This window comes from Trichechus manatus, unplaced genomic scaffold, assembly GCF_000243295.1.
Source record: "Trichechus manatus latirostris isolate Lorelei unplaced genomic scaffold, TriManLat1.0 scaffold00027, whole genome shotgun sequence".
In the NCBI taxonomy this organism is placed as follows: Eukaryota; Metazoa; Chordata; class Mammalia; order Sirenia; family Trichechidae; genus Trichechus; species Trichechus manatus.
This window is the reverse complement of record NW_004443963.1, coordinates 17672477-17695181: the sequence shown is the minus strand read 5'-3', so window position 1 is coordinate 17695181 and position 22705 is coordinate 17672477. Positions and strand designations below refer to the sequence as shown.

Below are 22705 nucleotides of genomic sequence, written 5' to 3'. Positions count from 1 at the left end.
TGCCCAAAATCAAGACTCAGAGAAGTCAAGTTGCTGTCATGCAAGAAGCATTGTTTAAAAAAAAAAAAAAATTCTCTCATTTAATCTTCACACTGAGTTGGGATCCAGGAAACCAGGGTTTCAAGCTTTCTTTTCAAGAGGTAGTTAAGAGCGGTGCAACTTGTTTCACCTCATTGAACCTGTTTCCTCACCTTCAAAATGGTTAACAACGCTGACCTACCGGGTGAACTGAAACGGGATATGCCGTGTGTTAAAGCGCTTTTGGAACTGAAGCCCATAGCAGGGTTATTCAGTCGCACCGGAGACTGCAGTTCATATGAAAAGAAACAACGCAGCCATTTCATTTCTGCGTAACAGCGCGTTTTATTATATTTGGCTGCTGCCGAGTACCGTAAATTTGTTGCATTGTAAATTCCTTGCTTGCGTCTCAGCGGCTTTTGACTAAGTTTGAACCCAGCCACTGGCCGTAGATGTCCAGGTCGGAACGAACGCTAGACCTGGAGGAGCATGCGTGGAAGTGGCGCCCGTGCCCGCCCCCCGACCGGACGTCCGCCTCGGGCGCGCGCTCGGCAGACGGAAGGGGCGGGGACATACTGGCTTTATATCCCGGCGCCGCACGTTCGTCGCTCTCTACCGGCAGGATTTGACGCCAAGATGGTATGTGCGGTAATGGCGGCTCTCTCTGGCCGTGGTGACTGCGCGCCCGAATCCGTGGCGCATCGCCGCCATCTGGGCTCGGCAGGCACCTGGGCCTTCCTTTTGAAGCAGGGGGAACGCAGCGGGATCCGAAGTCTTTCCTATTTTATGAAAATGATCGAGGCCCGAAGAGATGGCCGCGTGGAGGATTAGCCACGGGGCCTGCGGTCTGATTGGGCCTGACGTGCCAGATCCGGCCACACACTTCATCAGTTTAAGTGCTGATCGAGATTGGGGGCCATGAGCACTTTGTCTGGACCTGCCTGTGCCTATCAGTGGGACCTTGAGTGGGGGAGACTGGCCATTACTTTCAGTTGTTGCTAAATTGGGAGGTGCAGAGATTAAAGCAGGATGCGGGAATGGTGACTTGGGGCGAGGGTCGTTGAGGCCCGGTTCTGAAATGGTTGGGGCGGTTGGTGAAACTCTGGTAAGGCCTCTGGAGTTGTCAGAAACCACAAATGATGAGTCTGTTGACGGGCGGACAGAGAACTCTGTGCTGATTGTCAATGTTCTGATTTGGCTCTGTCGAGTTCTAGGGGCCTAATTTACGTCTTCTCTTTGGGAGATGGAGGGAGGAGACATAACATTACCAATCAGTTATTCATAGACTTGGCTCCTTAAGTCTCTTGTGGTCAGAATCTTGACCTGTGAAACTAGCTGTACTGAGGTTACTGTGAATCAAGTGAACGGGCTGGTAGAGAACAAGATGCTCATTTTTCTTCAGCATTCTCTTTGCTGAGAATCTAAGCCTGGTAGCTGGGAACCAGGGAAGTGAGAGCTGCTTGTAAGTTTGGATGTTAATGTCGGTCATTTTCTCTTAGTCTCACAGGAAGTTCTCTGCACCCAGGCATGGGTCCCTGGGCTTCTTGCCTCGGAAGCGCAGCAGCCGGCACCGCGGGAAGGTGAAGAGCTTCCCCAAGGATGACACCTCCAAGCCTGTCCACCTCACGGCCTTCCTGGGCTACAAGGCTGGCATGACCCACATCGTGCGGGAGGTCGACAGGCCAGGGTCCAGTATGTACACCTATATCTTTAATGTTGGGGGTGGGGTGCAGGTGGGACCAAGCTGTAGGAAGAAGGCAGACTCCTAAGGGGAATCGGGAGTTTGTAGCTTGTTAAAACACGTTTAAGAGCGTATTTTAGGCCTGATTATTGAAATTGGGGAGCGTGATGTGGGCACGTTTGCCAAGAGCCACAAGACAGAAGTGTACTAGCTTGGCGATTGAGGCTGGTGAGGCTGGAAGAGAAACTGCCTGCGTTTATTTTGGTGGCAGCACTTAACTAAGTAAGAATTTTCACAAGCCTCACCAAAAAGTTCCTTGGGTTGGGGTGAAATTAAAAGTAAGAAAAAAAATAGAACATAAAACTGTTAGTGAGCCATGGTAGATACTAATACTGTTGCTGTCGAGTTGATTTTCAACTCATGGTAGCCCCATGTGTGCAGAGTACAGCTGTTCGTAGGATATTCAGGCTGTGACCTTGGAGACACCAGTTCTGTCTTCTCAGGCACCTCTGGGTGGGATCAAACTGCCAACCTTTGGGCTAGCATTGAAGTGCTTAACTGCCACCCAGGGGCTCTTACAAATAGTAGGCAGTAAATGTTGTCTGCATAGTTACCCATGTCCTGTTACAGGCGTAGTACTTAGGTGTATTGTCTAGGTAACGAGAATGAGTACTGGGGAAATGTAAAACAGACTGTGAATAATGCAGACCGAGGCTTAAATGAGACTGGTCCTGTGAGTGCAGACGTTCTGTATGGGATTCCCTTCTGCAAACTAACCTGTGTTTTGACGCAGGTTGCCTTTTTGCCTGATGGGCACCTAATACAAAGCGGTTGTTATTGTTTATTTTTCTATAAAACACAGCAGCCCGTTTGAGTAGGGGACTCAGTTGGCTGAGTCTGACAACCTTGTTTCTTTGCAGAGGTGAACAAGAAGGAAGTGGTGGAGGCCGTAACCATTGTGGAGACGCCACCCATGGTGGTGGTTGGCATTGTGGGCTACGTGGAAACTCCTCGGGGCCTCCGGACCTTCAAGACCGTCTTTGCTGAACATATCAGTGATGAGTGCAAACGGCGCTTTTACAAGAACTGGTGAGGAGGAGGGCGGTTCACGTTAGGGACTGCAGAGAAGAGAGAGCCTTGTGCTCTGGCCTCATTTTAGTAGCTGCTTTAAGAGTAGTATTTGGGAACAGATAGGCTTGAAGGGTCATTGGGTTCCTGAACTGGGAGCAGCGCTGATCGTTTGACTCTTGTCTTAACCTTAGTGGGTGCTGGGTTTGGGGCTGAGGACATTAATCTCTGGGTTACTGGGAGAGTTTGAGAGCCCCAGCTGTAAAAACCAGGAGAGGAGCTAGGACAGCTCCACCCTGGCCTTACTGCTCAGAGATGGAGTCTGACCATGGTCTCTGGACCCACTTGAATTTTCCATCTCTCCCTCCTGAGGAACAGAATGGAGTGTTGTAGCACTCTGTTAATGGCTAGACTGGAGCAAGAATTAGTGTGTCTGTTGTGAATGCCATGACTTGCATTAACCTGTGGACCTCTGCTCAGCTCCGCTCGGCTCTGCCCGATGAGCTCCATCCAGGCTCCGCTTGCCGGTGGAAAAGGCTCCTTAGAAGCCGGCAATGAGCCCCATCCCCTCCTGGTGCCAGTGCGCCTTCCGCTCACCCTTCCTTGGAAGGGTGATGAAGGTCTGTGCCCGGTTCCCTCCCCAACTCTGCTCTGCTCCTGAAGGCATAAATCTAAGAAGAAGGCTTTCACCAAGTACTGCAAGAAGTGGCAAGATGACGATGGCAAGAAGCAGCTGGAGAAGGACTTCAACAGCATGAAAAAGTACTGCCAGGTCATCCGCATCATTGCTCACACCCAGGTGAGCACCTGTGGTGGTGCCCAGAGGGTAACTCTGCCCACCCCTTTATGTCTTTGGAGGCAACCTGTGTGTGTGATGCCACCTTTTGGTGGCTTGGCTGTCTTCTGGGTTCATCATCACCTCAAACTGATTTTGTGCGAAGGCTCAGGATCCTGGGGTAGGGGCAAGACTGTTGACTTGCGGTTCCTTAAACATTACCTCCCAGTGGAGGAGACAGGCCAGTGAGCAGCTTTGAGGTTACACAGCAGCACAGCACAGCAACTCCCTGGGCTCCTGGGGCCACTTGGTTGGCAGTGATCTCAGAATGCGTCCAGTTCCCCACAGGTGGTGCTTATGTCTTTCTGTTGCCAGCAGGGGGCACTGTGTCCCTATTGGCCCTTGAGTAGGGAAGCTATACCCTGGTTTAGAAAAATTGTTTTACTGGGTGACTCAACATTGTATAATGCTTACCTGAAAGTGGTGATGAGAGGCTGGCCGTTAGGTGTTCTTTAAACCGGCTTGGTGGGAGCCACGCCTGTTGGTTGCCTGGTTAGAATGGGTGCCTCCAGTTTGCACTGAGCGCCTGTCCTGCCTGCACACCACTGCCCTGTGAGACCCCTGCTCAGACAGCCAGGCAAGCTGCTCACCAGAACGCCCAGCCGTGTGCAGTCCCACATGGTAGTCTCTAGCTAATTCGCAGTTAGGAAGATTAAGTTAGTCATTTTTGCTAGCCGTGTTTCACATGTTCAGTAGCCTTGTGGCCGCAGATTTTAACACGTTTCTGTCACTGAAGAAAGTTCTGTTGGGCAGCCTTATGAGAGCTTCATGCATAAGTTTGTTTCCTTAGTTGTGTGATCAGCCCGTAATCTTGACTGTTGGCTGTGCTATTCTTTCCAAATTGAAGCGGGTTGTAAGGCTAGACGGCTGTAAGACTACCCTAAAGGAACTGGCGGAAGGGAACATTGGACAAGTTGATTTCAGGGTCTGATCAAATCTGCCTATTTGCTTGGGCCCCATGTGTCTGACTCTGGGTCGGACACCAGAATTGAAAGGTGAACTGAACCTGGTGGGGAGTTAGCACACTGCAGTTGGGAAAGTCCTTTTGCCGGTGGGGAAAACTGAACGAGGCTCAGAGGGACCTTGTTTACCTTGACAATGGCCCACATGCTGAAGGCCCTCTGCCGTGTGGGGGGCGCTTGAAGTCCAGGGGAGCTAAGTGGCATCTGTCTCCTAGATGCGCCTGCTTCCCCTGCGCCAGAAGAAAGCCCACTTGATGGAGATCCAGGTGAACGGAGGCACTGTGGCTGAGAAGGTGGACTGGGCTCGTGAGAGGTTGGAGCAGCAGGTGCCCGTGAGCCAGGTGTTTGGGCAGGACGAGATGATCGACGTCATCGGGGTGACCAAGGGCAAGGGCTACAAAGGTGAGCCTCGCAGGGCCTGAGTTGCTGTGGTTTACCCTCTAATGGGAATGATCTCAGGCCCAGCTGTTCAGTGATGAGGCTCTGGAATGAGCGCTGGGCACAGCGCCCGAGTCAGAGTGTGGAAATTTTCCTTGCTGCCTTCCTTCTGAGAACAGCCCTGTGGGCAGAGATGACTGGTAGTGTGGGGTCTGCTGTACATCTGAACCCCTACCATCTGCAGCCACCACAAAAAAATTTGAAGGTTAAGTTCTCTTGTTATCGGGAAACCAAACTAATGGATTTCGATGCACGTGTCCTCCATCTGGTTCAGAACTGCTTCCCCGAGGCTTTGCTCTTACCCGGATTTGGAGCTTATGATGTATGTCTAGGAAGGTGTTTGATCTGATAGAAAACAGGGAGGAGGCCACTGAGGCTTTTGAATGTTGATACTCTGGTTAAATCTACCTGTGCTCGTGCCTCGCATTGACTTCTCATTGGCTGGTGATTATTTCAGTGTTGGATCTCAAACTCAACAAATACAAGCAAGCACTCAACACAGGGAAGGGCCAGTGGGGTGAGTTGCAGGCTCCTTATGGTGCAGACACCCAGTGACAGCAATTTGTGTCCATTCCAGGGGTCACCAGCCGCTGGCACACCAAGAAGCTACCCCGCAAGACCCACCGAGGGCTGCGCAAGGTTGCCTGTATTGGGGCCTGGCATCCTGCCCGTGTGGCCTTCTCTGTGGCACGTGCTGGGCAGAAGGGCTACCATCACCGCACTGAGATCAACAAGAAGGTGAGGGAAGTTTGTCGACTGAGGACAGTGGCCCTGGTTACAGAGAGTTGATACTAGGATTGGGAGTGGGGATTCCAGTCCGTTTTCGCCCTTGTGCTTTTGGTACCATGCGAACTAGTCACTCGTCTGAAAGGGTGATTCTGGATCCTGGTGTCAGGATGCTTTGTCAGGTGTCATCCTCACAGAAGGCTCTGTGGCTCACCCCTTGGTGTGACCGGGGAGAAGAGGTTAAGGCATTTCTGTCTCAGTGTACAGCAGTGTCATTCGTCCCTTGTAAGTCCTGGACTGGGCACCTCCTGGCACTTTGACTCTCCCTGGAATGTTCCCTCACTGGGACTGAGTTCACAGCTGCTTTCCCAGAGTCCTTTGCATGACAGCCCACGGGTGTGTGGGAGTTGTTAGGTGCTGTGAGGTCGGTTCCATTCTGACTCATAACAGTCCTGTTTACAACAGGATGAAACATTGCCCGCTTGTGTGCAAGCCGTCTTCACAGTCGTGGCTGCGTGTCAGGCAGTCTCCTTTTTGCTGACCCTCTACTTTGCCAAGCATGGGGAGTTACTTGATTCTTCCTCCAGCCTGCCTTGTCTAGGCTGTGTGTATCTCTGGGCCTCCTAGGCTGGCTCTGTGCCTGGTTCCCTCTTTCTGAGTGTTTATACTCAAGTGCACTTCTTGTGTTTAGATCTACAAGATTGGCCAGGGCTACGTTATCAAGGATGGCAAACTAATCAAAAACAATGCCTCAACTGATTACGATCTGTCTGACAAGAGCATCAACCCTCTGGTGAGTAATGAGCTGTCTCCTCCAAGTCTCTGATGTACGAGCCCTGCCCTGTGGGGCACTGCTGGGTGGCTTGTGGGATGAGGAGCCAGGTGCTTTGGGGGCCTGGTGTTTCATGGGGGCTGTTGGCAGAGGCATTAGCTGATCCAGCTGAAGCGCCTGGCTGTGCGCTCCTCCTGTGTGGCACGCCTTAACTTGCTTGTGCCGTCCTGATCTTATCTGTCTCCAGCCTCCATGTTTGAGACCTTTGCTGACCCTCTGGCCTTTGCTCCTAGGGTGGTTTTGTCCACTACGGTGAAGTGACCAACGACTTTATTATGCTGAAAGGCTGCGTGGTGGGAACCAAGAAGCGAGTGCTGACTCTCCGCAAGGTGAGGCTTGACCCTTCCTGGTTGCTTGGCAGAGGGCACTGTAACCGAGACCCTTCAGCAAGGGGCTCCCTCCCATGGAGGTGCAGAGAGGTTAAACAGACTAAGGAACATGGGCCCCAGACACACAAGGCCTTGTTAGGGAGTCTTGTTTGGGGGAGTTCAAAGGAAGGGAAGGAAGGAGGGTATTGCCACTCAATGTTAACACTGCTTTGAAGTCCTGAAAGGAGGAAATTCCCAGTCTGGCCTGGTGGGGCTGTTTGCCTCTTTGTTCACATGCATCCTTGTTGCCTGGTGGTAGAGGGTGCTCCTTGGTGTGGGAGTTGGGCACCTTCTGGCCTCAGACCAAGAGGTGGCTGGGAGGAGAGTAGGGAGGAGCCTTTGTTCCAGGATGGGGCGGTCTTGCTCCTTGACGGATTACAGACTGAGTGCATCCTGACTTCTTAGGTGGTGGGTTGTGAATAACATTTTGCTGAGAAGGGCCTGGCTTTTTATAAGTGCCTTTTGTCCAACAGTCCTTGCTGGTACAGACTAAACGCCGGGCCCTGGAGAAGATTGACCTCAAGTTCATTGATACCACCTCCAAGTTTGGCCACGGCCGCTTCCAGACTATGGAGGAGAAGAAAGCATTCATGGTGAGCTGATATAGTCTGCTTTGGGTGCCCATCAGCCTTTGGGGGAGCTGGGCAGAAGGAAGCAGCTGGGCAGGCTCCTGGAGGTCTTGGGAAGGGGCAGGCAGGCAGTCTTGTGTCTGAGGAGACTGACCTAGAGTATTGGCCCCTGCTGGCAGTTCGAATCCCCCAGCTGCACCTTGGAAGCCCTAGAGGGTGACTGTGAACTCACAATGGGTGGGATAAGGAGCCCTGGTGGTACAGTGGTTAAGTGCCTGGCTGCTAACTGAAAGGTCAGCTGTTGGAGTCTACCAGCTGCTCGTGCGGGAGAAAGATGTGACAGTCTGCTTCCTTAAAGATCACTGCCTTGGAAACTATAGGGTAGTTGTCTCTGTCCTACAGGGTTTTTGTGAGTCGGAGTAGACTTAACGACAGCAGGTTTTAGGGTGGGATGTAGTCTTTTCCTCTGGCCATCTTGCTCCACTCTAACCCTAACCCCCTGCACCTCTCTCCACAGGGACCGCTTAAGAAAGACAGAATTGCAAAGGAAGAAGGAGCTTAATGTCAGGAATAGATTATACAGCTGGTGGGATCTCAATAAAAAATATTTTCTAGTGACACCTGCGTCTTGACTTTTTGTCCAAGGAAGCTGAGAAGGCAGAGACAGTATGAACCTACCATCACCCCACTTGGTGGCCCTTGGTCCCCACAGGGGTGCTGCCCTCAGCTACACCTGGTCTAGGTGGAGGGGGTAGATGCCAGCCTTGCCAAGCCTTGGTTTGTCCCTCCCCCGAGCAGCAAGCTGTGTGCTGTTTGTCAGCAGTGAGGCAGCTGGACTTGGAGAAATAGGATGTTTGTACAGGATGCTGTGGAGATAGGAGGGATGGCGTGAGCACAGCGGGGCAGAGACCCACTGTGGGTCTGTTAACGCACATGTCATTTGGTTGGGTTCCCTTAATCCAGGCAGGGGCAGCTTCCAGTTAGGGTTTGTTAGGTCCTTTTGTGTCGGCGCCCATGGGAGCGGCAGTCAAGAAATCAAACATTGCATTGGGTAAATCTGCAAAAGACATTAAGTGTCCGAAAGGAAAAATGTCACTTTGAGGACTAAGGTGCACATGACCCCAAGCCGTGGTATTTTCGATTGCCTTGTGCATGTGAAAGGTGGACAAGAATATTGAATATACAGTGGACTGCCAGAAGAGTGAACAAATCTGCCTTGGATGAAGTCCAGTCAGAATAGGCCTGAGAAGAAAGCATGGCAAGACTCACCTCGGACATGTTATCCGAAGGGACCAGTCCCTGGAGATGGCTGTCATTCTTGGTAGAGGGTCAGTGAAAAAGGAACTCCCTCAGTGACCCCGGTTGACACAGTGGCTGCAGTGATGGACTCAAACAGCAATGTAGGTGAAGATGGCACAGGACTGGCAGTGTTTATTTCTGTTGCACACAAGGTCACTGTAAATTGGCACCTAATAGATCTTTCGTAACCTGTGTGGGACCTAGGGGGCAGGCAGGGGAAGGGGGTGTAGTGCAGGAGGATGTGGTGGCTTAAAGCTTCATAAGTGCTTCCTGTTCTTCCCGGGTTCTGCAGAGTCCTGCACAGCACCTGGAGCAAATAGGAAAACATTCTGAAGTGTTTACATTGAGAAAGGCTGAGCTTCACTATACAGATGAGAATGTACTTGTGTAGAAGCCAAACAGTGCAGCCCTGACGAGCCTGTGCCTCTGCCCCGTGGATTCTGGGACGGGCAGCCTTTCTGTCCATGCTGGGCTGGGTTCTGCCTGCTGGTTGAGCCCAGATCTAGAGGCCATTTGCCCTGCTCAGCTCTCACGGCCACCTGCACACACTTGAGCCCAACTGAATTGGCCTCACTGAAGCCCCCAGCACAATTGTTTGCATTTAATGGTGGTGATAGCTGCCTCCGATTCATGCACAGTGAGTGAAATGCTGCCCTGTCCTGTGCCATCCCCATGATCAGTTGTGGATTGGACCATTGTGATCCATGTGATTTTCATCAGTTTTTGGAAGTAGATTGCCAGGCCTTTCTGCATAGTCTGTCTTAGACTGGAAGCTCCCCGGAAACCTGTTCAGCATCAGTGACATGCAAGCTTTTGCTGGCTGATGGGTGGTGACTGTGCATGAGGTGCATTGGCTGGGAATCCACTGAACCACCGTGGTTCCCTGCTGGCATTTAGTAGATGTTCAATAAATTCCGATTTCCTTGCTTGGCACCTTGCTGGCTGTTCCCAGTGTACTTGGGACAGGATCTGGAGCACATCTAAATGCCACACAGGTGCCTCCCTCTTGATGTCTTCTGATTATCTTCTCCAGTCACCTCATATGGCCCCACTGAGCTACTTAAGGGCAGGTACCCCCGTGCTGGAGCAGCTCTGATTGCCCCTCCAAGCACAGTCAGCAGGTTCTCACCAATGGTCCACGACGGAGAGAATGGAGACCTCTGAGTTCTAACAGCCTTTTTGAGCCTCAGTTTCCTCTGCATAGGGATGGTGATGGCTTGGGATGGCCCGCTATGATGTTACATCTACGAGAGAAGACCATTGATTAGGGAGATGGCCCCACTGACCCCGGCTCCCACTGAGCTTGGAAGCGTGAATGGGGTGAGGCTTTAGAATGACCAAAGTCATCGAGGCTGGTGGAGGAGGTATCTGGTTACTGTGGGTTCTGAGGCAGAGCCAGGGTGCCCAGGCAGGAGTCCTCACCATCTGCAGGGAGCCTTCTCTGTGGGCTCGGTCTTTGAGAACCAGGCCTTAAGGCCCAGTTCTGGGTTGCAGAAGGAGCCCTTGGCCTGGGAGCCTGTGATGGGTGAGGGGTTAGAGGCAGCCTCTCTCGTGCTTGACTTTCTCCTTCCTTGGCTGGAGTGGCTGGAGCTGCACTTTAGGTCGGAGCCACCAGGGGGCGAGAGTGTGCAGCCCTGGGCTGGGCCAACCACTTGGAGTCCAGCTGGAGGGCTCTACCTGCGCTGAGATTCCCCACCAGGAAGGCCCACAGACCTGGGAGGCGAGAGGGGAGCCACTTTTACAGGGGAAATCGAGGCCCTGTAGGGATCCTCTGGCAGCCATGCATGGGACCCGGCTCCTGATCCTGGCCTGGGATCTGACTCAGGGGAGCCTCTGTCAGTCTCTCAGGATCTGGGTGGGATGCTGAGCTGGGCCAGACCCACACCCATCCCCTGTCCCAGCTTCTATCTTGTGGGCCTCCCCTCACCCTCAGGCAGACCCTGGAGCCCAGCTGCCTGTCCAACCCAGGGAGGAAAGTCTTCGCTGGTCTCAGGTGTCCTAGCCAGGCGTCACTTCTTGTCCAGGCTCTGTGCTCAGGATGGTGGCCAGGATGACTCTGGGGACCTGGGGACCAGAGGACATAGGCCCCCTAGGGGCAGAAGAGAGCAGGTGAAGATACACACACAAACCCAGCAGCACAGATGTGCCCACAGGGCAGGGGCAGAGATTGGCCTTACCCACATATGTCCCCAAACGTGACATGTGCACAGAAGCCTCTCAGGGGCAGGCTTGTTGGCAGGGAGCTGAGCCCTTGGCTGTGGACCGTCCCCATGTCCCCATCCTCCTCGTCTGTGCCCTGTCCTGGCCAGTGGGGTGGCCCATGTTCCGCAACAGTTCTGAGCCTCAGCCTCTTCACCTGAAATGGCAACAGTGACCACCTCAGTGGTGGCTGTGATGACCAAGGAGGGATGGACGTGAAAGCAGGCCCCGGGTGATGGCAGGCATATGGGGCTACTGGACTTGTGATGAACCATGTGGACCTTCCTGGGGCAGAAGGGATCACTTACCACATGTATGTGGGATCGGCTTCACGCACTCATTCATTTGCTCTTTCATTCAAGAAATGCCTGCTCTGTATACACCGCATGCTCCAGGTCCTAGCTAAACAGTGGAGACCCAGACAAAGTCCGTTCTCTGATGGAAATTATACTCTAGTTAGAGGGGGCAGATAGTGCGCACATAAGTAGATAGATAAATAAGACCATTTTAGGAGTGATGGACATCAAACAGGCCGCTAGGATCCAGTGAAGGGGTTCAGGGGGACGGGGAGGCCTCTCTGAGACTTGTGGGTGTAAAGAATCCAGCCTGGTGAAGAAGCTCTATGGGGAGAACACCCCACGCAGACAGAACAGCAGATGCAAAGACCCTGAGGTGGGGAGGCTTTTGAGCTCAGTTCTGAGCTCCTGAGGGAGGCTGCTCCCCAGGCGTAAGGGCTGTGTATGAGCTCCATGAGGTAAAGCTGTGCCCATCTGCCTTATTCACCAGAATCCCCAGGCCTTCCTAGCACAGGGGCCAGCATATAGTGGGTGCTTAATAAGTGTTTGTTGTGGGCTCCTGCATCTCTGGGACTCTGCCTGTGTCTGTGTGCATGTCTGGGTGTCCCAGCGTGGGTCTCGGAGGTCATGGGTGCTCTGTGAGTGGAGGTGGGGCAGCGGGCCATCTGCCCTGCAGTCCATGCTTGTGTTGGTCTCTGAGGGAACGTCTCCTGCTTCCCTCTCACAGAATCCCCAGATGGGGCCTTGCTGGAATCCTGCGGTGACAGAACAAGAAGCCTCATTCCATTCCTCCTGAAAAAACAGAAAAAAACTGTTGGGAATTTCTGAGCAAGTGGGGACAGAGAGGTGGCAGGAGCCACCATTGCCTTAAAAGGTGTGACAGAGCTGGTGACTTTGCTGAGCTCACCTGGAGGTGGTTGTGGGGGTTGGAGGGAGGTAGTTGGCTGATGCCCAGTGGGCTCACCCCGAAGTCTCTCCTCTGGGTCCCAGTGGACAGCCCTTCCAGCAGGGTCACACTGCCAGCCCTCTGTTCCCCCTACCCCATGTGCCCGCGCTCGCTCCCGCGGCCTCAGCCCCTCCTGTCGGTTCTCAGCTGCTTCTCTGCTCAGAACCTTCTGAGGGTCCCCCGTCCTCCACGCAATGTCCTGCTGCTGGAGGCCTGCTAACCTCTCTACCATCATGTCCCCTCTCCCAGTCCAGCTGCCTAGCTTGCTCCCAGGGCCCCAGAAGCCTTCTCTCTACCTTCTAGGAGTAGGCCCAGGAGCCCCAGCTAAGCTGGCTGAGAGGAGAGAGACCTCACGGTGGGCAGGGAAGCCACATCCATGGGCCCAGGAGTGAGGGAGGCAGCACCCAGGAAACTTCCAGGGCCCAGTAACACACCAGGACCATTAAATGTTGGAATCTTCACCACCTCAGCATCTGTCGGCCCCTTGGGCCCACTCAACACTGTCCAGAGCCCAACCTCAGCATATGTTGCCCACATAACCTGCCCTCCATTTACAACGAAGGATTTCCGAAGGCAGTGCCGGGGCCAGCAGGTGGTAATACCAGCGAATACCTTATTCCAGATCAGGCCCTGTTCTGAGTACTTCACATATGTTGTTGTTGTCGTTAGGTGCTGTTAAGTTGACTCCAACTCTTAGCGACCCCATGTCCAACAGAATGAAACACTGCCTGATCCTGCATCATCATCACAGTCGTTGTTATGCTTGAGCCCATTGTTGCAGCCACTGTGTCAGTCCGTCTCGTTGAGGGTCTTCCTCTCTTTCCCTGACCCTCTACTTTACCAAGCATGACGTCCTTCTCCAGAGATTGGTCCGTTCTGATAACATGTCCAAAGTATGTGACAGAGAAGTCTCACCATCCTCGCTTCTAAGAAGCATTCTTTACATATACAAGCTCAGAATCTTCTGGATTATCCTTTGAGGCAGGCTCTATTGTTACCCCATTTTACAGATGAAGATACTGAGGCTCAGAGAACCCCAAGAGCACACAGTTTATAACTGGTAGGGCTTAGATTTGAGCCTAGGCATCCCTTAACCTTTGCTCTATGCTACTAGGGCACTGTGAAGCTTATTTTGGCTCAAAAGAGAAGTGGGGAACTCATTTGTTGAGCACCTACAATGAAGACATGCTAGCCGCTTTCAGAGTTACCTAATTTAATCCTTGCAACCACTATTTCCCTTTCACAGATGGGGAAAATGGGCCCCAGAGAGGTTTAGAGGCTCCTCCGCCGTCACGCAGCTAGAATGTGCTCTGCCAGGCACTTTACATACTGTGACCCGCTGAAGGGTCCTAACAGCCCTGTGAGGTCAGGACTTTTATGATCCCTCCTTGCCTTAGTTTCCTAGTGCTGCTGTAACAGAAATACCACAAGAAGGTGGCTTTAAAAAATAGAAACTTATTTTCTTACAGTTTTGGAGGCTACAAGTCCCAATCAGGGTCTCGGCTGTGTCAATTCCTTCTGTGACCTCTTTCCTAGTTTCTGGTGTCTGCGGGCGATCCTTGATGTTCCTTTGCTTGTAGATTATCCTCACATGTCATCTGTCTTCCCCCGTGTCTCTGCATGTATCTGTGTCTATCTGCTCTTTTTATAACTCAGAAGTGATTAGGTTTCGGATCTACCCTACACTGGTATGACTATGACCGCAACAGATGAATTGTTTACGTTACACTGGATTGTATTACGGAAGATAATCATTATGTCACATTGCATATATCCACAAGTATAGTGGCTGGATTCCAACACATTTTTGGAGGACACAATTCAGTCCATAACACTCCTGTTTTCACAATGAGGGAATTGAGGCACAAAGAGGTCACGTAATGGTGTCAAGGTCTGACTCCTGGGCGTGGTGAAGCGGGGATTCCAATCCAGGCTCCGGAAAACGAGCGCCTAACTACTGCCCACGCACTGCCCTCGGGGAGCATGGCATGAAGGCTCTTGGTGAGCAATGAGAGGGACCCCATTTCCCGGCAGCTGCGACAGTGTTCCCATTTCCACATGGGCTCACACATGGGCCCCTACTTTCTTCTTAGACACCCTTCTCGGGCTCTGAGCTCCACAGCTGGCCTCTGGGTCACTGGGCTTCATGTGACTATGGAGAAGTGGCCCCTTCTTGCCTCCTCCCCAACCCAGGCCCAGGCAGAGAGAAACTGCTTGAGAGAAGGCTCTAAAGATAGCCAGACCCGTCAACTTCCGTGTCCTCACAGTGGCCACCACCTCGTCCCTATGGGCTCCCTCAGCGAGGCCCCGCCAGATGTCTGCTTCCATGCCACTCCTGATCACCTGTCTGGGTCATAGCACAGGGACCCAGTCCCCAGGACGATGGTGGCCACCATTACTGAAGACTCACGTCTTGCAGGCACCGGGCCAGGTGTGGATGTGCCTCACTGCACACAATCCTTCAACAGGAAGCAGGAGAGTTATCATCACCCTGTTTTATAGATGAGGAGACTGGAGCACAGAGGGGCACCAGCTGCCATGAACACATCAGCCTATCCACATACCAGTGCCCGTGAACACAGCTCCCTATCGACATAACCACTCTGCCTTCATCACGGCCCAGGGCCTGTGAACACATACTTTGCTGTCTACACAACCACACCATCTCCATCTCCATCCATGGTGGAAGTCTTTACACCAGGGAAATTGGCAAACACTGCAAATCAGGGCTTCTCTTCCAGAGAGCTGATTATTAAACATTTACCAGTATACCACTGGGCCAACTTTCTGATTTTCTGCTGGTGACTCCCATTGGCTGAGCCCAGCTGGAAGCTGGAAGACAAAGGATTTGGGTTGATGTGGTCCCTAGAGGTCATCTTCCTGGGCACAGAGCTGAGAGGAGAAGGGTGGACTGAGGACCTGGAGGGACAAAGAGAAGATCCAGGACAGTGCCCAACACTCCGCTCTTGCTTCCACAGGGCCAGGCTCTGTTCTAAGCACATTACATATACACTCAATCAAAAGCAGGGCCAGTCCTTCCTCAAAGGCTTTCCGTGGCTACACATGTGGGTCCACATTGCATACCCATTCATTCTTATATCAACAACATGTATTAAGCACCTACTATATGTCAGGCAATTTATATGGTATTCAAGGCACCTTGCAATTTGGCCCCAAACTACCTCCCAGCTTGTCCCTGGTTGCTCGCAGCTGTGCTCAGCCTGTGGGGCCCCAGAGTCATCCTGCCCAGGGCATACGTGGCCCAGCTGGTGCTCAATCTGGAATCTGGGAAGTGGCTGGCCGCAGAGGAGCCGACCAGGGCCAGATGCTGCCTTGGCCTCTTCCTAGTGCTGTGACACCCCTGTCAGGGCTGTAGTGAGGTTTAAACGGGATCGTGTAGGTGACATGCCCAGTCCAGTTCCTGCAACAGAATCATTACCTGATGCGTGCTCCTTCCCCACCATCTCAGGGGCAGGCTCACAACCCCTTCAGTAAATACTCAGACAATGCATGAAGAGCCCCGTGAGAAGGTAATATTTACTTTCATTTCACAGATGACAAAACTGAAGCTCAGAGAGAGGAGCTCACTCCCCAGTGGTCACGCAGCTAGCAAACGGCTCCTCCTGGTCTTGATCCCCAAAGCCCATGAGTTTACCCACTTTGCTAGAGGTGGCAGTTGACAACCCTAGGGCCCTCAGCATTAAAAAAAAAAAAAGAGAGAGAGAGAGACAGAGAGAACCAATGTTTAAAAATTGTCACTCAGATTTCCAGCTTCTTTGGAAAATCGGAAGTTCTGGAAGCAGCAGGATATTGGAGCCGGGAAGCAGCTGCCCCTTCACACCGTCTACACCTGCCTGCCTGTCCGGGTTCTACTCCCACCTGGCTCTGGTGGGGGTTTGAGGCACCCACTTCCACCCAGTAAACTGTGCTGCCTGGGAGTCACCTTGGTGGCCCTAGCAGGGGCCAGCACACAGTAGGTGTTCATCGAGGGATTGGACGGTGGAAGGGACTGGAATAGAGGACCAAATAAAGTGCCTGCTGGGTGTCCCTGGTGGCAAAGCGGTTAAGAGATGAGCTGCTAATCAAAAGGTTGCCAGTTCGAATCCACCAACCACTCCTTGGAAACCCTATGGGGCAGTTCTACTCTGTACTCTAGGGTCGCTATGAGTTGGAATTAACTCGATGGCAATGGGTGAATGAACTGCCTGCCTGCTGGGGCTGCTTTTACACGTGGTTTTGCATTCAGGAGTTGAGACTTCGTTTTTATGTTTAAAACCTGATGGATAGCAAAGACCAGGAAACCACACAGAGGTCCACAGACTGGAGAGGTAGGGAAGGAGAGTGTGGCCTACTTGGCAGGGGTTCTACACATGGTGCCGGCCCTGGAGCTACATGCTATCGTCCCTCAAGAGCAAGAAGAGCAACAGGAGCATGTGACATGGGAGATCTTTCCCTTTCCCTCGGCATGTGTGACATGTCTTATAATACATTTAACAAATGCTCACAGCAAATCCCATCTGCACAGGCTTAGTGGCATAGCGGGCAGTGTGGTGACTGGGCAGGGCACCTGGCAGCCTGGCTTCCATCCCAGCTCCCCTGAGAGCTCACCTCAATGTTGGTGAGGCCTGCCTGGGCCTCTGTTTCCTCCTATGCAACATAGGAGCTCAGGGGAAGGGCTAGGTTAAACAATTTCCCAGGGCCTTGCAGCCAAAGGCCAGTGCAAAGTGAGGAGAGGGAGAGACCCAGTGGGCTGCAGCAATCAGGGAAGGCTTCCTGAGAGAGGGAGCCTTGAGATGAGCTGTGAAGGGCTAACCTGAATAAGAATGGATGGTTCTGGAAGGGTGGGAAAGTCAGAACTCAAAGGGATGATACAGAAAGCAAACTGGGGAGAGATTTGGGGTGGATGGTGGGCGACCTTCCCTGAGACCCTCAATTGCACCTCATCGCATGGGGCCTTGTTCTCTGGACTGGGATGGGGTGATGAGGAGGGGAGGTTGACCTCGGGGTCGTCCGTTGCTGTGTGCCGGTACCACCCCTTTGGCTTGCCATGCCGTGGCTCAGTCCATCCTCGCATCCGGGTGAGGTAGGCACTTAGAGGACCCCGTTTCACAGAAGAAGAAGCCAGGCTGCCCCTCCCCACTTCCAGGCTCTTCTGGGCCCATTTACTTGGAGGAGGGAAAGGAGAGGAAGCCTTTTTACAGAGATAGGAGGCTAGTGCCTCAGAGCCTCCGTGCAGGCTGTTCCCCTGCCTGGAATGCTTATCCTTCTTCTCTGTGTAGGGTAACACAATTCGCCCTTCTGCATTCAGCTCCAACATCACTCCTCATGGAAGCCTCTCCTGCCCACCCCCTCCACGTCAGGGTTCCCAGAAGTTCACTCTGATGGTCAGAGCAGGGTGGCCATGGTGAACCCAGAGGTCCTGCTTCCGGACTATTACTAGTCTGGACTATCATCATCTCTTCCCAGACTATTACTAGTCTGGACTATCATCACCATCTATTCCCTGACTATTACTAGTTGCCTCCTGGCCAGTCCCTCTGCTTCCTGGAGCCCCACCTTTAGTGTCCACCAAGCAGCCAGAGCAATCCTGTTCAAACCTAAATCAAATTGCGCCCAGCCTCTGCTCCAAACCCTCTGTGGCTCCCACCTCAGGGGCCCACAGGCGCTCCCTGACCTCACCGCCATCCACTCTCTCCATGCCCGTCCACAGCCACACAGCCTCCTATCTGTTCCTCAGGCTCACTCCTGCCTCAGGGCCTTTGTGCTGGCTCTTCTCTCTGCCCAGAATGTTCTTCCCCTGGACATTTTCAGAGATACCACTTTCTCAGTGAGCCCTCCTGACTATGCTACTTAAAATTGTCACATGCCCCCACCCTGGTGACCTTTTTTCTTCTCTGCTAACGTCTGCAGAGTGGATTGTTGATCGTGTTTACTGTTTACTCTGTCTCCTGTGCTCCCGTCACTGTTCTCTAGGCTTCCAGAGAAGTGGGGCTGGAAAGGGATGTGGTCTGGAGCGCGTGAGAGAGAGGGGAGAACTCCAAGGCAGTGACAACTTCCTCAAAGCAAATTTAGGAAAAGCTGAAGTGAAAAAGGCTTCGGCAGCTGAGTGTTTCCGGCAGCCGGTCCCAAGGAGCCAAGGGCGCGTGTCTGTGTGAGACTGTGTGTGTGAGACTGTGTGTCTGTGTGTGTCTACCTGTGTGTGAGGCTGTGTGTGACTGTGCATCTACATGTATGTGACTGTGTGTCTGTGTGTGTCTCTGTGTCTCTGCATGTATGTCTCTGTGTGTGTCTATATGCATGTGTGTGTGTGACCTGGAGCAAGGATCGTCCCCTCTTGGGGCCTCAGGGGGTGAGCTAGGTGGTCTCTGGCTCAGGGGCTCCCGGCCTGTGTGCCTCAGGCCACCCCACCCCCCACCCCACGGCACTGGGGAGTCCCTCCCCACTGTCCCTCTCCTCTCCTGGACAGTGTGGCCTAGCAGGACAGCATGTGGGCTCTGGAGTGGGCCTTTCAGTTTCCCAGTCCCCGCTCTGTTGCTTACTGACGGCATGACTTTGGGGGGCAATTCGACCACTCTGTGCCTCAGTCTCATAATTTGAAAAATGGGCATGAGGAGAAAAGACCCCACTTCCTGTTGCTGTTCTGAGGGTTCGCTGAGTGGATGCTTGCATGGGGCTGAGGCCAGCAGCCGGCCGCGGTACATCCTCAAAGGGGCTGTTAGTCTAAGACTCAGCCTGAGGGTGGCAGGGCCCAACCTGAGGGCGCCTGGGCAGAGGCATAAAGCAGAAACCCAGAGTAGTCCAGAGGAGACGCCCATCCCAAGGAGGGATTCGGAGAAAGGCCATCTCAGCTGAGGGCTAAGGGACAAGGAGAAACTATCTGGGAAAGAGAGAGAAGCCAGCTGGGTGGCAGGATGCTGGCAGTGAGGCCCCAGCCTGCAGGGAGTGGACGGCCTGATGGGGGCTGCAGGTGGTTCTCTGAGGCTGGTGTCCAGGGGAATCCAGAGATGGGGCTGGAGTGTAGCCACCAGCCCACCTCTCACAGAGCCCTGAGTACCAGGCTATAGGTAGATTTTGTCCCCAGAGTAATGGGGAGCTATGGAAGGTATTTGAGCAGAGCTTGGTTCCAGGCCAATGGAAAGGCATCATCACAGCATAGGCTAAGAAGATGAGACATTTTTCACACTTAGAATCAAGGCCAGAGTGGCTACAGCACACCGCTCTGCAGAGTGATAAAGCTTATAAGGGCCAAAGGGGCCCAGAGAAGAGTGATCCTTGAAGGCTTCCTGGAGGAGGGGGCCCTGGAAATGTGCCTTAACGGAAACAATAAAAGACTCTGTTGCTGGGTGACTTTGGGCAAACGACTTGCCCTCTCTGGTCTCAGTTCCCACCTGCCCTGCTGATGGAGTACTTCCCCTGTGGCTCTCCCAGCTCTGACATTCCGCAGTCAGAGGCAACTGGAATCCGTCAGGGGCAGTGTCAGATTCTTGACGTAGACAGAGACCCTGCCTGCCTCAATTTCCCCTTTGCAATGGGCTGGGAGTAGGGCAGGAAGGCTAATAATGCTTGATTGTCAGAAACCTTGCACGCCTGCAGGGGCCAGATGCCAAGGATTGTTTTCCATTCCTAGGAGGGTGGGCCTTTCCTGCCAGGAGAAAATTCCAAGCCCCCACAGGGGAGGGGGGGGCAGATCCTGCCACCCCATCTAACCACAGACCCTCCGCCAAACCCTGTGGCAACGACTTCGTACCTTCTCTTCTCCTTCTTGCTCTTGGCCAAGGCGAAGGTGGCCTTCTGGGGCCGGGAGGAGAGGCAGTCAGCTCCTTCCATGTTGCTCAGGAGCGCCCTTTCCTTTCCCTTCTCCCTTGCTGTCTTTGCTGTTTGTGGCCTGAGCTGTGGGTAACCGTCCTGAGCCAGGGGTCCTGTCCAACGTCCCCCCACCCAGGGCCCAGCTTGTCTTCTTCGTGGGTGTCTGTTAGTCTGGGTGGTGGGAAGAACTCAGGGCTCATGTCTTCTGGGACAATGGGATTGTTGTTCCACCATTTGGCACTTTTCTGATTCCAAGAGCCCTTGCTCCCAGAATTTCCTAAATCCAAGCTTCTGTGGTTCTGACCTTTGCTCGCAAGATGCCGCATTTCTGAAATTATTTGGTGCTAAGAGTTCCTGGGCCTGGAATGGAAAATGTTCCAATATTCGAAAGGCCCGGAATATAATTTTCTGGTTGTAAGAGCCTATGGTTCTGGAATTTTCTAGTTCAAAGTTACTGTGGTTCTGGAAGTCTGAATTCAAGAGTTCATAGTTCTAACGCCACTTGGCAGGTTGGGGTGGCACAGGAGGGGGGGCAGAGGAGAAGCTGGGGCAGGGGTGGTTGCGGTGGCAAGGTGGCAGGCCAGGTGTGCCGGTGTGGGCGTTGGCGGCAGCTCCGGTGCTGACAGCTGGGCAGGGTCTGCTGCCTGAGCCCATCACTCCTGGCTGTGACCCAGGGCGGGGAGGGGACAGGGATGGGAAAGGGATCCACCCAGAAGAGGCCATCGAGAGCATTCCACAAGCTCTGCCACCCTCTCGTCTGCCCTAAGACCACCCTCCTCCGCCCATGCTGAACTCACAGTGACTGAGTGTGCGGGCCCACCTAGGTCAACCTCCTTATTGGACAAATGGGGAGTTTGAGGTGCAGACAGGGGGCGGGGTTTTCCTGGGGTCCCATGGAGAGCCCAGGACCCCCCATTGCCCTGTGTCATCACCCCTCCATGGTGGACGGGTATCATGTTAACCAGCCCTCAGATGCCCCCTCTTCTTCCCCAGATGCTTGGTCTCTGGTTACAGATCTCCCCTCCCACACACCCCTGGCCACCCCTGAGCTCCTGGCCGTCAGGAGCTGGGGTTTGACACCAGAGGCCCCTGTCTTCCCATTTGGCCAGAGGTGGTGGGCTATAGCCTGCCTCTCCTGCCCCACCTTGGCCTCCCCCACCCTCCTGGCTCCTGTGAGGAGGGGCTCCATGCCCCTCTCCAGCCCCCTTGGAGGGCTCCCAGCAGGCCTGTGGGAGCTGGAATTTGGAGCGGTCCCTGGCGTGTGTGCCCGGCCTCCCGCCTGCCGGGGCACCTCCTCTGACTAGGGCCAGGAATTCCTCCCTCTTGCTCCCAAAAAGCCCCAGGGAAGAGAGTGTTGTGGGAAGGGGCAGGGTGACTAGCTGGAGGCTGGGGACTGAGTCAGGGTGGGAGAGGGAGCTGTGGCCTGGGGATATCCAAGGAGGGCAGGCTGGGGTGGGAACGGGTGGGGGTGGGAAAGGAGGTGGGGGGGCACGTGGGGAGGGGTCCCCTGACACTTCTCTTTAATCTTACATGTGTACAGATGGTAATGGTTCTCACAGTCCTTTTACCCCCTTCTATGGCTTCACTGGGGACAGTGGTGGTCCAGTGGTAGAATTCACACCTTCCACCCGGAGATCTGAGTTCCAGTCCCAATGCACCTCACGTGCAGCCACCGTCTGTCTGTCAGCGGAGGCTTGCGTGTTGCTGTGATGCTGAACAGGTTTCAGCAGAGCTTCCAGACTAAGATGGACTAGGAAGAAAGGCCTGGTGATCTACTTCCAAAAATCAGCCAACTGATCCTGGGGTGGCGCGGGGCCGGCAGCGTTGCATCCTGTTGCGCATGGGGTCCCCATGAGTTGGGGGCCAACCAGCTGCAGTTAACAACAACAGCATGATTCATTCTCCGATTTGACCAGCATTTATTGAGCAGCTACTATGTGCTGGCACTGCAGGAGGTGCTGGGGAGCCAGGAGTGAGACTTTGAGGAAGGGGTCCTGTCCACGTGGAGCTTACTGTCCAGTGGGGAAGACAGATGACAAATGCAGGCACAATCTGGGAGATACTGGCAGAGGGAAACCATTTACAAAGACAAAAATCAAATGGCGCTGGGCCAGAGAGTGGCTGGGGTCTGCTTCAGCAGGGAGATCGTGGAGGACTTCTTGGAGGAGACACCTTTGGGCAGAGACCTGGATGAGCCGGAGGTGGCCTATGCTGTTGGGGGCAAGTCACGCAGGCCAGGGAGAATGGGAGAGGCTGGCACGGGCTTGGAGGGTGATCAAGATTGGTGAAGAGATAGTGAGGCTGGAGGCGTGAGGGGGGTGGGAAGTGGGTCAGAGAGCTGCCCAGGACCTTGAAGCCAGGGGAAACATCTTCTGCTTTATTCTGCGTGACATCATGTCATTCATCCTTTAGGTTTAGGGATTTTTTTGTTTGTTTGTTTTGTACTGGCTGCTGGGTGGAGAATAGACTGTGGAGTGTAAGGGCAGAAGCTGGGAGAACAGTGAAGGGGCTATTGCAATAGTGCAGGCGGGAAAGGATAGAGGCTGGGACCAGGAGCAGCCATGGACTGTGCACTGAGATGCGGTGGTGGGAGGAGCAGGAGGAAGATTCTCAGTTGGGTTTTGGCCTTGTGAAGGCTGAGATGGTGAGGGGGCTGGGGGCG

At 53.6% G+C, this 22705-nt stretch overlaps 1 protein-coding gene and 3 non-coding genes across 4 annotated transcripts; all 4 read left to right on the top strand.

Moving 5' to 3' along the window:
- Window positions 1–492: 492 nt before the first annotated feature.
- On the top strand, window positions 493–8117 carry RPL3 (ribosomal protein L3). The gene is made up of 10 exons (XM_004373872.2): window positions 493–657; window positions 1518–1710; window positions 2620–2788; window positions 3431–3566; window positions 4780–4966; window positions 5580–5740; window positions 6420–6521; window positions 6794–6889; window positions 7402–7521; window positions 8015–8117. Exons 1-10 carry the CDS (start codon window positions 508–510, stop codon window positions 8057–8059), a joined length of 1359 nt encoding a protein of 452 aa, XP_004373929.2. The 5' UTR covers window positions 493–507; the 3' UTR covers window positions 8060–8117.
- LOC111820133 (small nucleolar RNA SNORD43) lies at window positions 1150–1215 on the top strand. The gene has a single exon (XR_002823678.1). It is a non-coding gene; the product is annotated as a small nucleolar RNA SNORD43 (small nucleolar RNA).
- LOC111820136 (small nucleolar RNA U82P) lies at window positions 3376–3430 on the top strand. The gene has a single exon (XR_002823681.1). It is a non-coding gene; the product is annotated as a small nucleolar RNA U82P (small nucleolar RNA).
- LOC111820134 (small nucleolar RNA U83B) lies at window positions 5029–5122 on the top strand. The gene has a single exon (XR_002823679.1). It is a non-coding gene; the product is annotated as a small nucleolar RNA U83B (small nucleolar RNA).
- Window positions 8118–22705: the final 14588 nt, after the last annotated feature.

What these genes read in the sequence shown, in the direction of transcription:
- RPL3 (XM_004373872.2), top strand. Translation starts at nt 508, where the DNA reads ATGCGTGGAAGTGGCGCCCGTGCCCGCCCCCCGACCGGACGTCCGCCT. An exon ending in GCATCATTGCTCACACCCAG is followed by an intron (nt 3,567 to 4,779) that starts GTGAGCACCTGT and finishes TCTGTCTCCTAG; the next exon opens with ATGCGCCTGCTTCCCCTGCG. An exon ending in ACAAGAGCATCAACCCTCTG is followed by an intron (nt 6,522 to 6,793) that starts GTGAGTAATGAG and finishes CTTTGCTCCTAG; the next exon opens with GGTGGTTTTGTCCACTACGG.